Raw genomic sequence first — 14,845 nt, forward strand, 5'->3', positions numbered from 1 at the left:
TCTGTGTCATCCTCCAGATTGTCTGATGTATGTTGGTTTTTTTCAAAATTATTTTCGATTTTTGTGTGTTGGGAAAACTACAGTCAAAAATATAACACAAAAGACATTCGATTTGAATGAACTGACGTTTCCGTTTCGTGTGGCCAATGACGTAATCCTTCCGTCTTCGAAATGCGAGCGCCGATGTGAAATTGTTTTGAATTATAAAGACGCCAGTTGATTCGTTCGAAATGATATAAGAATTCAATTCCTCTGCTCAAGTTTATGGTCAATATAATAACTGACGTTTCCGTATCCTATATTCACTGTGACATCATAATCCTCCTCGATCCTTTCGACTTCTTAACGTTGTCCTTTTCTTTTCTTTTCATCCCCCCAACGTCACTCATCTTAGCCTATGTAACTGTAATACTATATATCCCTTTTTTGTGTGTGTGCAGCATACAACATAGGCCTTGGCTTTATTGCATAAACGGAAATGCAGAGTCTCTATATACCATTTCGACATGTCAACTGTTTATTCTGACGGGCAGGGGGGGGTTATCTGAGTCTTTGTACTATAAGATAAGCTTGATTTAAATGTCCCCTCCTTTTCGCATATGATGAGGGGTGTTTCCCTCACTGCCTCCGTTTTCAATGAAACGATGACACTATTGTTGTCGTCGATCAAAACAGGTGGGTTTAATAGATCTCTTTCTCTCTAAATGTATATATATACAGAGGGCTCCCCCTCCCCATGAAAAAGAGGGATGATTGGACACGCAGGTGGTGTCCCTCATCCCCCGCTTACACGGTCCTGATTTAATCAAAATGGCGATCCCGCACCGAATTTTTCGTCCGACACGGCCGTGTTCGATTTCAATAGCGCACGTGCTGCTTGTGTAGTGTGTCTATCAGCTGATTTTGACACAACATGGATACATCGTAATGCGATACGCCGCCAGGTGATGTGTTTCCCTCTATTTGTTTTCGTTATTTTCTGTGGGGGCTCATCAACAATTGAATTGTTTATACTCATTTGCTCAAATGTTTAAGAGGACCCACTCCTGTATACACACGTGCGAAAGGCAGTCAGTATAGACTTTATATATTGGATCTCTCATTATTGGTTGAAGGAGAATTTGTTGTCGAGGGAGACAAAAGAGTCGAAACTTTTTCTCTCCTCCTCTTTTTATTTATTTAAATTTTTATTTTTGTGATGAAACAACAGCTGGAAAGGAGGAGAAAAGAAGAAGAAGGAGCTTGACTTTTAGCACGCTCGATTTCACCAGGCAATATCAAATAAGGGGATAGATATATAGGAAAGTTGATGAAGAAATGTCGGTTGCCATAGCAACGCCAGCCAACCCTGAGATATGAAAAGAACGTTTCGCTTTTTATATATGAAGACTTTTGGATACAATTGATTTAAAATCGAAATTAAAAATCATAGGAGTTTTTCGGTGTCGACAGCACAGCGTATCACGAACATGACGAGTTGTATGTGCTGTGTGTGAATAGGGTCACTTGTGTGTTGTATATAACCCGAACCACTTATTCAAGTGTGTCTCTCTGGCGCTCGGTGAAGCTTTCGGTTGAACAGAGATCCGAGAGAACCGCGTCCACTTGAAAAAAAAAAAAAAAAAAAGTTCAACATCCCCCTTCCCCCTTTTTTTTTTTTGATCGGTCGATTTGACGTTGAATGACGAGAGCAGCCGGACAAACAACAGCCTTTTTTTCTCATTCTTTTTCTTTTTCTTCTTTTTTATTTTTTTTGAAATATATTTCTCATTGTACGCCATCTGGTTGTATGGGATATTGTTCTCAGATGTTAACTGCTAAACAGCACCAATCAAAATTGAATCGCTCATTGAAATTTCAAAGAAAGTTGAGAACTGTTGAACTAAACCTCAAAATCGACACACTTGTCTAATCCATCACCCTGTATGTATAGACTAGGGGATAGCCTAACAGTTGGTGAAAGTCAAGTGAATTTTTAAAACACTTGATGGCTATCCCTCCTTTAACGTCTTATATAGGTAAACACATAAGAGCTACGTATATAAAAATAAAAGAATAAAAGAATAGACTGTATAAGACTAAAGAAACTTTGGTTGGACGTCAGAGGCTGTTGTGTGTGTGAGCACAAACGTCTAGGCTGAGGGTTATAAATCGGATGCAATATCGACGCCACCCCTGTGATGTGCGGAGACGACGATATTGAAAAATCTCTCCCCTTTCTTGCTCGGCTTGTGCCGCCCTGCTGGCGTATATTTATATATATAAATATATATAGACGACTATACTATATACTTCTTGCAGTTCAGCAGCCGTGGCGCACATATATAGGATCGAGCAGCAGCCCGCGTTCTATTCCACATAGCTTTTGTTTAGCTGTGTGTGTATATATATGTTCAGCAGCAGTCTTCGCGCAGACACCTTTTGTGCGGACGCGCTTGGCGGCGCCCACTGTACTGCACAATATCCAACGCACAATCGTTGAAAATTTGAGAATTACATCAGCACAACTTTAGCGTGTATATAACTTGCAAGGCCTTGCGCGCCCATCCCAAGAAATCTTTGTGCTGCTATATAGCTCGCATCCAGCTGTGGGCTATATAGTATATACTCTTATATATATATATAGACTATATAGCGTCTATATAGCATCCGCACCAACCCCCCCTTCCTTTGATGAATTCCACCGACGCATTCCGCAGTTTCTCTCGTCCCCCTTTTCCTTTCCCCTCCCCGGTCGGTTCAATATCTCGGCGTGCGTGTGTGTCATGATGCCAGGAATGTTCGTCTTTCTTTTCTTCTTTCATATGTGTTTGGATATATACATATATTTCTGTTGAATTTTCGGAGGAAAGCAGGGGGGAGGGGGTTGACGTTCGTCGCAATGTCTTTCCCATAAGGAGAGCAACATCAGAGCCTATCAGGCATTATTTTTTTTTTAAATTTAGATAACCCGTACTATACTCGTTTGTTTTCTATTAAAAAGGTCGTGGGCTGCAAAGCTTTGCGCGGGAGAGTCTTGGATCGGTGTAACCATGGCGACAGCACAAATGCTATATAGACGTAAGGCTATATAGAGAAGAGAGGAGAGGCATACTTGTATAGTATAGCCTATCAGTTGTCGTATATGTAGTGTATCCTATGTATAAGAAACAATAACAAAAGCATCCGGAATTTCTTGATTGGACGGCACCATAGACGCCAACGCCCCAAATGTTGACGAGCTTGAAAAACATCAGTTGAAGCGAATGGCCGACTACAAAGAATTCGTCATATATAGATTTTGCATTACCAAGGTTAAAAATGATTCTTTTGCATTTTGACCCGAGGCTATAGGTAAATAATCGATTTTCTTGTATTCCAGAGTTTTGAAAAAAACACAAATAAAAAAAAATAAAAAATTTCAATGGCTCGGTTGTTTGACGTGGCAGAAATTTCGTCTGGGGGTTGTCTTCTCGTTCAAACATATGAATAAATGCCGACGTCAACCGTCTTGACAATCAAACAAGAGAGGATCGATCGCGCAGCGTTTCAATCAATAATGACCCACATCTATATCTAAACGCGATTTGATCAATTTGGAACGGTAGGCTATATTATATAGATATATAGACGATGCGTATTATTTATACTAATATACACTTACATAAGAATTGAATTGTTTTAAAGGGTCTAAAAGAAAAGGAAAAAGTCCGTTCAGGGAAGCGGGAAATGTGAGCCGAAAGGTTAAAGCACTAAAAGTGGATTGTGTTGCCTTTTTGACGAACTACTCTAAGAGCTAGGAGTCACCTTCCTCTTTTGCTGGAAATTGGAACGGTACTGATATCTACCGATATATAGGCTATATAAAGCGATCGTATGATAAAGGTGCAACAAGATTCCCCAACAAGACTCTGCAAAACAAAACAAAAAAACACTAAAACATTTCATTTAGACTTTTGTTTCGGTCTCTTTCCCTCCAAACATCAAGTCGAGCTCTTTACATATATACATTTTACTTTGATGTCAATTTCGGTATAACATTCAAGGGCGTTCATATTATATATCTGGATATATAGACTATAACAACCGCCACGCTCTCCGCGCTAATGAATTCATTTGGGCAAAGTCAAGAGTGCTTATAACATTAATAAAGATTAAAAGAAAAAGGCCCAATAGCAAAAGGATATTATTACATAAGCCTATGTATATATACACAGAAAATAAGATTTGAAGAAACGTATATATAGCTCAAGCCCTTTGTGGTAGATATCATTGAAGAAAGTGAGCAGCAGCATCAAGAGAGTCTTCCATCACTTCCCCTTCCAAAGTCGAGGCCGAAAACAGCAGTTCCTAAAGTCAGCGCTGCTGTATGCTGGCCCGGATACTACCGGAACTAAAATGGCCCATAAAAGTCTCACAAGAGAAGCAAATAATCAAAAAAAAAAGAAAAAAGAAGAAGAAGTCGCCATTGCCGTATACGTATAGGCTATATATCTGAGAGTATATAGTGGCCAGCAGGAGCCCCCCCGATGGTCTAGATAGAAAAGTGATGAGAGAAAAAAAGAAAGAAAGAGACGGCCCACCAACGAGCCAACCACGGCCCGTCGTCGACAAGACATCAAACAGTTGGGGGTAGTTAAAAAAAAAGGGAGGAGCTATTTCATCGTCTGTGGGCATCGTCAACCAATAGATGGCTTCCGTTCGTCCTGCGCGCAAGCGCCTCCTCGAGAAGGGAACCTCCCCCCTGCCGTGGAAGGCCATCACCATCGGTGTGCCTCGAAAAACAGTTTTTGAGGGACAACAGACAGAGTCTATACAGTGTCGGTGGTATACGTGTCGGATGAAATAGTCGCATTTGTTTTTATCGTGACTGACTTTCGGTGCCTGTATAGATTCGTATGTAATACAAAACGAGGGGAGGACGAGTTGTATGCCGTCAAATGTTGAACTACTGATCCAGCGTGTTTGTCCAATCGTCTCTCTTCCTCTGTGTGTGTGTGTGTGTGTGTGCCTCCATTGTGTGCAATCTTGCTTGTTTGTTTTCAGTTCGCTGGATATTTGGAGGTTGAACAGTTGAAATTGTGTAGAGTCCAATTTTTGTGGGGGGACTCTGAACTGAAAATGGTTCAACAACAACAGCCCGATTGTAAGGATGTACGGTCCAGGAACATGCAACGATCACCTACACCCGGTAAAATCGCGATTTCACATTTAAGGACTCATTAGTAGACTAGACGATTGATTAGGGACATGTTATGCATGAAACGCTTTGTCTATACGTTTGCTAAAAAAACAAAACAAAGAATCTAGACATTTATCGTATACGGATGACGTATAATATATGATATATAGAGAGTCTGCAGTATGGCGGAGGTGACAGTAGCTACGGCAGTAACAGCGCCGGTCACAATCATCATTGCTGCTGCGCCAACGGGGACCCCAACAGTCCCGGCTCATCGTTCCAGTCCAGTCTGAATCATCCGTCAGGCAGCTGTTCGCAAACGGCCTGCGCTGGATGTTCGTCATCGGCAGCGGCTGCAACTGGCATCACTTGCATCGCCGGTCCAGTCAGTTCGTCCAGCAGCGGGGCTGGCGGCAATGCTCCGACCATCGTCACATCAACGGCGGCCGGCATTCCGTCGGCAGTCAAATTCGAACTGGGCCGGATCGAAGTGTGCGAGGGATGCGGATTGGGTATCGCCGACCGCTACGTGATGCGCGTAGCCGACGGGTCCTGGCACGAGGACTGTCTGGTCTGCTGCATCTGTCACGCCCCTCTCGTTCATTCTTGCTTCACGCGTTCCGGCAGGGTCTACTGTCGCCAAGACTACGACAGGTAAATATATAGATAGACCTATACTAGGCTACATAACTTTGCTGATTTTCGATTTGATATCGCTATAAAACTTATTCACAAGTTGTTTCATTTGGATTTCGGATTCGAAAGAGTGTACGGCGCTAAATGCGGACGTTGCGGCGAACGATTGTACCCGCACGAATTAGTCATGAGGGCTGGCTCTTCGCTGGCTTTCCATTTGCCATGTTTCGGTTGTTTCATCTGCGGCCGACCGTTGCAGAAAGGCGATCAGTTTGTGGTCAGGGCGGGTCAACTTCTGTGCAGGGACGATCTCGAAAAGGATTTATTCCTCATTCCAGTCGACTACCAATAACAACAATAATAACGGTAGGCTTGTAAATTATCTATTTAGACCTATATCTAATACTGATGAATAAACCCATTGAGGCCTATTTTCTGAATAAATGTCAATTTTTTGAAACGTTTTAATGAGATAGGAGATGATTCCGCGGCTGACGACAACAATCGGCCACGACACGACGGCCGTCGAGGGCCTAAACGACCGCGGACGATCCTAACCTCGGCCCAGCGGAGGCAGTTCAAAGCTTCGTTTGAAATCAGTCCCAAACCTTGTCGCAAAGTGCGCGAAGCTCTGGCCAAAGAAACGGGTCTCAGCGTTCGCGTCGTTCAGGTGTGGTTCCAAAATCAACGAGCCAAAATGAAGAAGCTGCAGCGCAAAGCCAAAATCGAAGCCGAGAAAAATGGATCGTCCACATCAGCGGCTACGACCTCTGGCGACAAGAAAGACGGCGCAAAGGGCGACGGCAAAAGTAAAAAAAAAAATCCATCTATTTTGTGTTTGATGTCCTTTATATTCTAAATTCTAAATTAAATGAATTTCCTTTTGTTTACGATCTATATTATCAACAGAGCGGTTTGGAGATAGCGGCGATGGTGCAGGCAACTCGTCGCTCATGTCCAACATGCCCTACTCACCCAACGGTATAAATTGATCAAAGAGAACCCCACAGCAGCGGAGGTTTCAAAAAGAAAAGAGAGAGAGATTTATGACGTTTGCGCGTGTTACATTTTTATTATACAGGTGATGGGTCTTATGTCGGCCATTCGGGGGATAGTATGTGTGGGTCGGATTTATCACTGGACGATAGCGGCGGGTTTGATCAGCTGGACGACGGACATTCGCTTAGCGGTGTTGACCTTCAGGACATGCAGCAACAGCAGCAACAGCATTCGATGAGTTTACATCATCTTCACCATCACTTGGCTGAGGCGTCCTCACCTCACCTCCACTCCAATCACTCGGAATTGATTCCAGCACCGCCATCCGGATCCTATCATCCCATCAATCCAATAGATAAACTCTATTTGATGCAGAATGCCTACTTCCGTTTGGACCAATAAGAGAAAGGTCAACAGCCTCCCAACTATTATATAATATCTTCTCTCGTTTGATTTGAAATTGATTTTTCTTTCGTCCGTTCTTCACTTGCTAACGTTTTTAATGTATAAAGTGTTATTCTATCAAAGTGCTGGGGAAAAAAGCTATAAGACAAATAAGCTTTAAAAAAAAACCAAAAACTAACGTCATCATTTAAAAACCTAGTCGTCGCATGTTGTTTGTGTTTTTTATCTCTTGTCACACCTATTTTGTACTTAATCACTAATTTGTCCCCAAAAATAATCTAGTCCTCATATACTAGTTTGGAAAATTGCTCTATACAAAAGATCTTTTGTTTTTGTTTTAGTTTTTTTCTTTTTTAAGATTTTGCCTCAATTGCTAGGTCAGTTCGATTGAATCTTTTTCCCCTTGTTGTTTGTTGATTCAATCCCAATCCTGAAATATCCGAATTGATGATGATGAATATTCAAAAGTCATTCCGCTCCGCGTCATATAGCCTACTCGTGTATAAAAGTAATAAACCTCCTCTACACACCAACACTGTTAAAAAGGGTAGGTCTACCACTTATTTTGGGTTGTCAACCCCGAAAAATGTGAGAATGTATACGAAATTTAGACTTTTTTCGAAAATTTCGTGGTTTTAACTACTATTCACATTTTTTAAAAATTCAATGCAAATATTTTGGACAAATAACCCCGAATTTTTTGGGCTGTATCCCAGAAATTTCGGGGTTTGTATACAAAGAGAAAGATATTTTCGAAGAAAAGACGCAGGTATATTATTCATAAAAGTCGTCTAGACTACATACAAACAGGAACGAAAAGAGGCAGGATGAAACTGATAGACAGGAAATTCTTCAGTTTTAAGAGATTCTGAGCAATTTGAAAATTATCTGGCTTTTTTTTCAATTATGGAAAGACTGGACTTTGTTATAGAATAGTACAGTTCGATAAATCTTCCAAATAAAGACACATTTTCCGTAGTGAGATGCAATATTTAAAATCATACAAAATTCTTGAGCTGTGTGAAATAATGGAACCCAAAATCAAGCTTTCTTTTACACTGTTAAAACACATACTACTCTGTACTCTCTAAAAATGGATGTTTAGAAAACGGTAGACAAAATTTGTCTAGCGCGTTTTCTTTACAAATTGTTTTGAAAAAAGCAGATAATTCTGTATTGAAAAGAGGTTTGCCGTTCAACCGCCTTCATAATCCCCCTGAAGGTCACTCCTCTTGCGCTCCAAGGGGAAAAACGCCTTCTATCGTCTCACTTTTCGCGAACGCCAGACACCTGAATCGAGTGACCGCTCATTACTGAAATCAAAAGTGAAAAATCATCCCTCCTTTTTCCAACTTCTATCACATGACCTTCAAGGCCACTGCAATTAGGTCTTAGGTTAAGCTAATGTTTGAGTTGAAACAATAAATAAAAATTTATTTATAATTACCCGTTGAGATGGCTAATTTTTTATTTATGCTAATTGGAGTACAAATAATGGTTTTACTAAGAACCGTTTTTGCGCCATAATAACAACTGCATTATAAAATATAAAACGTAATATTTAAAACATTTAAAAATTGTCCTCACAAATATTTATCAGCCATCATAGGTAGGGGTCCCAACCGTTCGGGTGAAACCTACCAGGTTAACGGTTCGGATCGGATCGGTTTGGATGTGGACCCGGGTTTAAACCAAATCGAAAAATTACGGGTTGATCCGGATAGCTAACCGGTTCAAACGGGTTCTGGAAACATCGCATAAATACCTTCGGGCAATACCGTAAGGTATGATTGCGCATTGCGTAAGCGGATCTTTTGTGCGTTTAAAAATACATTAATTGGGAATGCTAGACAATGCCGTACTTATTACAGACGCTTGTTTACAGCTTAGCACGGTTTTTTTCCACCGACAAGTGTTCTAGTGTAACAGTTTTTCTTTTGAGGCAAGCGAACAAATTTTGACTTTTGAACCTACTTCTGCCACTCTACTGTTTTTCAGTACGTATCATAACTCCTAATTTTTAGAAAATTTATGTTGCCGATAGTTATAGATAGAACCAAGAGTGGAGAATGTGATATTTTGGAGTTTGGGCAAATCCACGCTAAAAGATGGCCGGAGTTATCAAACATGGTGTTTGATTTTCTTAATATTTCTGCATCTAGTGCAGCCAGTGAACGCTCATTTAGTGGCGGGAAGGATCTTATATCCGATGCACGAAACAAACTAAGCCCTGAGTCAATTGAGATGTCTATTTGCCTTAGAAGTTGGATGAGGGGGGGTTATATAGCCCTATGAAATCCACTCTTTATAAAAAATTAAATTTTTCAGCACTAAAAAATTCGAACCGCCAAACCGCGGTTGCTCGGTTTCCGGTTCGGATCGGGTTTACAACGGATCGGATACGGATCAATCCGGATGGCTAAAATACCCCCGATCCAAACCGGACGGTTGGGATCCCTAGCTATAGCTATGTCCCCTCGACAAAACGCTTCTATAAAGGAACTTTCCCAAATCGGACAGGTTTGAATTCAAAACTCACCAAACGAAATCGTTAAACCAAAATTCGAGCGTAGTCTACTTACATTTTCAAACTCTCTCAAAACCAAAAGAGTATGAAGCATTTCGATTTCTTTAGGAAAGGAACCTTTCTCTTTTTTAACCACCGAGTCCTGCACTGGTGTTTTTTATCGATACTTAACTGACACGTTATAAACAGTGGCACCCAAACACTTTTATTCATTGCGTAGTCGAAATTCATTGAAGCTACAACCTTATATACCTTTTATGCACACGCTCGTCGTTGGCGAACATTGTTTTGGAAAACAGTAAAAGAAACGGATAGGAAATGAAGTGCTTCCTAATGGGCCAGAGATTTGCTAAGCGTTTGGCGTATTATCATCCTCCTCGTTTCGGTGAAACTGGCCTACCGTCATCACCTTTGGCCGGGCGCTCAACTCGTCCATTCCAACTTCACTTCCATCAGGTTTTATACGGATTTCGTTTGTTTTTTTGTTTCGTATAAAAAAAAAAAAAAAAAAAAAAAATAAAAAAAAAAAAAAAAAAAAAAAAAAATAAAAAAAAAAAAAAAAAATAAATTAATTTTTAATTTTTTATATTTTTTTTTTTTTTTTTATTTTTTTTTTTTTTTTTTTTTTTTTTTTTTTTTTTTTTAAAATTTATATTTTTTTTTTTTTTATTAATATATTTTTTTATTTTTTTTTATTTTTTTTTTTTTTTTTTTATATTTTTTTTTTTTTTTTTTTTTATTATTTTAAAATATAATTTTTTTTTTTTTTTTTTTTTTTTTTTTTTTTTTTTTTTTTTTTTTTTTAATTTTATTTTTTTTTTTTTTTTTTTTTTTTTTTTTTTTTTTTTTTTTTTTTTTTTTTTTTTTTTTTTTTTTTTTTTTTTTTTGAAAAAAAAAAATATAATTTTTTTTATTTTTATTTTTTAAAAAAAAAAAAAAAAAAAAAATAAAAAAATATAAATAAAAATATTTATTTTTTTTTTTTTTTTTTTTTTTTTTTATATTAATAAATTTTTTTTTTTATTTATTATTTTTTTTTTAATTTATTTAAAATTATTAATTTTTTTATTTTTTTTTTTTTTTTTTTTTTTTTTTTTTTCCCCTTATATAGACTATATCCATTCATTTTCGTGACTATATAATGCTTTATGATAAGATCCAAACTGGAGTTCCGAGTGTGACCAGCCTCACTGCTGCCGCCCCAAAAACTGAAGACGCTAAACTCCGTGAATATTATTTGATTAGACAAGATATGACAGACATTTTCGCTGGAATCCGAAACGTAAGAGCTTTTCAACAAAATTTCGGGCTTAACATTAAAAATAAATGAACCCAGCACGATTCATTCACGTATATATTCTTATACATAATAGGCTCTAACGGGGACCCTGGCGCCATTAATACCCATAGCGCAGTATTACTTCAACGAAGATGGTAAAGCCATAAGACCAGTAATTACCATGTGCCTGGCTAAAGCAATCAACTCTCACCTGGATCAAAAGTCACCGTATGTTATTCAACAAGTAACTTGAAACCATTGTTTCTATAAATGTATATCGTTCATCATATATATATAGGGTTATTGTGGAGAATCAAAGGAAAGTGTGCCAAATACTCGAGATGATCCACATTGCAGGTCTTTATCACGATGACGTGATTGACAAAGCCGAAAGTAGACGAAACAAGCCGTCCGTCAATTGCATCTGGGGTGTGAAAAAAGTATAAAGAGCTTTTCATAATTTCTTTATATTTTGTTTTTATTACATTTTTCTTGCTGTGTCTATTGTTTTAGCCCATTTTAGCTGGTGATTTTGTCCTCGGACGCACAATGAGAATTACGGCTGAAATTAACAACGAAGACATTGCCATCTTATTAAAAACGGTAGTATGAAAAGTGATCATTAGACCTACAATAATGACGAGTCATATAATATGGCCTAGACATTTTTTGAATGAATATATATAACTGTACAGACGATTGATCATATTGTGATTGGAGAAATCATGCAATTGGGAAGTGGTAAAACACAAGAAGAAAGATTCGCCCATTATGTCGAGAAAACGTTCAAGAAAACTGCCAGTCTCCTTGCTTATAGTTGCCAAGCGGTATTGAAAGTTGATTTTCTTTTCAGTCGACGTTAGAATAGATCACGAAAGAAAGTTTTCGATTTCGCTCTCCTATCATGTAGGTCGCTCTGCTGTCTGGAAGTGATTCAACTTTACAGACGACGGCATTTCAAATTGGTCGCCAATTGGGAATGGCATTTCAACTGGTTGATGACGTATTGGATTTCAGCGCCACATCTGCTCAAATGGGCAAATCAACGGCAGTAGACATGAGCCAAGGACTAGCCAACGCCCCAGTTCTATTTGCCGCACAAATGGTATGGATGAGCAGCACTTTCGAGTTGGTCATCACACACACTTTGACTTAATAAATGAAAGCTGTACTTTTAGTTTCCCCAACTGAATGCGATGATTGATCGCCACTTTCAAGAACCTGGCGATGTCGAGACAGCCTTTCGCTTGATTCTTCGGTCGGACGGTTTGCAACGAACCAAAGATTTGGCCATGCAATATTGTGACGAGGCCATCACCCAATTGGCTCAGCTGTCGCCATCGCCCTACCAGCAATTTTTATTCACCTTAACGAACAAAATACTCAACAGATTGAGGTAAAAAGCAGCAGGTATAGTCTATGATATTATATAGTCGCTAACTGTGCTGGCGCCCGTGTACATTTCCCGTTTATATCCATATATACAAAGTTCAGCTCAATTATTATTTATTGATTAAATAGACTGAACAATTTCGTGTTGCTTTTGAAATATATATTTACGCGTTCTTGGTGCTTTATATATTAATAGATCTTTAGAAAGTATATATTGTAAAGCCTATATAGAAAGTAGGCTAAATGTCCCTGGTTTCCGTGGAAAGACGTCCCGTGGCCTTTGGGAATGTGTTTCTAGTAGCATTTTGTTGTGTCCCTTCTGGATAATACATTTCATTTGGATTATTTCAATGTATACTTGTCAAGACGGGAAGCGTGTAGACTAAATATATATAAATATAGTGAAATCGTTGAGTAAGAACCGGATCGCTATACAAGGTCTGTCAATCGCCTGTCTTCTTCATATTATACATGCGGAGAAAATATAACCGACTTTATTCGCGTAAAAGTGGTGAGACAACGCGGAACGTTTCGTTCGCTGGTCTCGCGGTCAGTATAAGATCCCAACATTTCTTAACGAAATCTCTTTCCAAAATCAATTTGCTCATTTCGATATCTTTTCTAAGGTAAGTCTAATATATAACTCAATCAATTTCTTTGTGCCTATATTATAAATCTACATTTTCTATATCGAAACAAAAGAAAATGGCATTAAGGTATTGCACGATTCGCTTGAAGATAAATCGTCATCATTTTATGCCTTTTAGTGCTGGTACACAGCTTTCCAGGCCCTTGTCGTTGAGTTCTCTGCGCCTTCAGAGTCCTTTGATGGAAGCCGTTTCCAATGCGAAGAAAGTGGCGGGCAATCCGACGTTCCATTTTCTAGAAACCATAGGCAGCCATGAAATATCCAGCATGGCAATCTACCTGAAAAAGCTGATGGATACTGGACATCCTCTTACAGCCACTGTCGAGTATATTATATATTAGACTATACGTAAAACATATATTGAACAGACTCTGTCTATCACGTTTATATAGTTGTGGACTATAATCTTTTCTTTTCAGACGCTTGATGACGCCGGAAAACGAAACTGATTTGAGTAGAGGCTTAATCGTTTGGCTGGTATCCCAGGCAGCCAAATGCGAGCCGAGTGAAGACATTCTGCCTGAACAGAAAAAACTTGCAGAAATTACGCAAATGATACACACTTCTCACGAGATTCACTCGGGAATAATAAATCTTGAAACTCCAAACGAAGATCTAGAACTCGGCAACAAGCTGGCACTCCTGTGTGGTGATTTCATTCAGTCACGTTCGAGTGTTTATCTGGCAGCCCTTCGAAACCTCAAAGTATATATATTTGCCTATCTGTATTAGAAGTTTCGAAAAGCTCCGTTTTTTTTCTCGCGTCGCACATTTGAAAGCCTCTGGTTTCCTACTGCAGATAATGGACCTGTATGGTCAGGCCATTTCGGAATTCAGCGCTTCTGAATTCGTAGAACTAGTCGCTGATGAAAAGCATAGTGAGCTGGATAAATGGAGTCAGCAAACAAAAATGAGGTACGTCCCCATCATATTAACATTTTCTATGTATTATATGGTAGATAGGCTACAGTACGACGACGACCTTTTGTGTAGATATGGCAGCTTGTTGGCGCATTCGTGTCAATCAACGCTGATGATCGGTAACAACACGGAACTCTTACTATGCGGGAAACACTTTGGACTTGAAATCGCATTAGCTTGGCAGGTATAAAATGACCTCATTTATATACTGTATATGTACGACTATTGTTGCATTCTTATACGACGGTTGATTTTAGGCGAACGTTACGCTGCAAAGCTACAAGAAAGCAACGAATAAAGAAGAACATGTTCTGACCAAAGTTTTCCCCGGAGCTTCTGTCCAAGAAGCTGTCTCACGTTTTCAAGTCGTACGCGACAATCACGTTGACGCGGCGTTGAAAATGGCCAACGAGTTCCCTAAAAACGAGGCCAAACTTGCCCTGTGTAATATCGCAAGAGTACTCAAGTGCTGACTGGTTTATTTTAGAATTATACCTTTTTTATGTTCACGTGACATTTGCATTTTCGATGGAGGAAATTTCATGTTCAAATGTTTTTCTTTTTGGTCGAATTAACCATGTGGGGTTCCCCGCACATTCTACGCCGTTTGGGAAAAGTAGCTTTACCTGTTTGACTGGTGTATGTTAATATATTTTTTTTTAATGCTTTAAAAGAAACGTATGGTCTATATATCCGACAGAGAGATACAGCTAAAAAAAGAAATCTTGTGAGCTAATAAGAAACTTTCGAAAGAAAAAAAAACTGATTTGAATTTCGTTGGTTATTCTGTGCAGAAAGAACGAGAAAAAGATTCGACTTGAACTCGCTTTGGCAATATAAAAAAAGATAAGATAAAAGAAAGGCGAAGTGTCCTTT

The 14,845-nt window shown here is 38.9% G+C and overlaps 3 protein-coding genes across 3 annotated transcripts; all 3 read left to right on the forward strand.

Annotated features, from left to right (window-relative positions):
• Window positions 1-4,786: 4,786 nt before the first annotated feature.
• LOC116931686 (LIM homeobox transcription factor 1-alpha) lies at window positions 4,787-7,332 on the forward strand. Its single transcript, XM_032939303.2, is given in 7 exon segments — window positions 4,787-5,170; window positions 5,332-5,815; window positions 5,927-6,131; window positions 6,133-6,163; window positions 6,274-6,606; window positions 6,707-6,778; window positions 6,879-7,332. Coding segments are annotated over 7 exon segments (1,515 nt in total). The 5' UTR covers window positions 4,787-5,100; the 3' UTR covers window positions 7,199-7,332.
• Window positions 7,333-9,930: 2,598 nt separating this feature from the next.
• On the forward strand, window positions 9,931-12,572 carry LOC116931688 (all trans-polyprenyl-diphosphate synthase PDSS1). Its single transcript, XM_032939305.2, has 8 exons — window positions 9,931-10,184; window positions 10,885-11,010; window positions 11,102-11,235; window positions 11,306-11,447; window positions 11,521-11,610; window positions 11,703-11,834; window positions 11,918-12,112; window positions 12,186-12,572. Exons 1-8 carry the CDS (start codon window positions 10,047-10,049, stop codon window positions 12,405-12,407), a joined length of 1,179 nt encoding a protein of 392 aa, XP_032795196.2. The 5' UTR covers window positions 9,931-10,046; the 3' UTR covers window positions 12,408-12,572.
• A 586-nt stretch (window positions 12,573-13,158) lies between these two features.
• Window positions 13,159-14,735, forward strand: LOC116931687 (all trans-polyprenyl-diphosphate synthase PDSS2). The gene is made up of 5 exons (XM_032939304.2): window positions 13,159-13,373; window positions 13,468-13,753; window positions 13,848-13,963; window positions 14,042-14,153; window positions 14,227-14,735. The coding sequence occupies exons 1-5, from the start codon at window positions 13,228-13,230 to the stop codon at window positions 14,440-14,442; spliced, it is 876 nt and encodes a 291-aa protein (XP_032795195.2). The 5' UTR covers window positions 13,159-13,227; the 3' UTR covers window positions 14,443-14,735.
• The last annotated feature ends 110 nt before the right edge of the window (window positions 14,736-14,845 follow it).

The sequence above is a fragment of the Daphnia magna genome, linkage group LG10, assembly GCF_020631705.1.
Source record: "Daphnia magna isolate NIES linkage group LG10, ASM2063170v1.1, whole genome shotgun sequence".
NCBI lineage: Eukaryota > Metazoa > Arthropoda > Branchiopoda > Diplostraca > Daphniidae > Daphnia > Daphnia magna.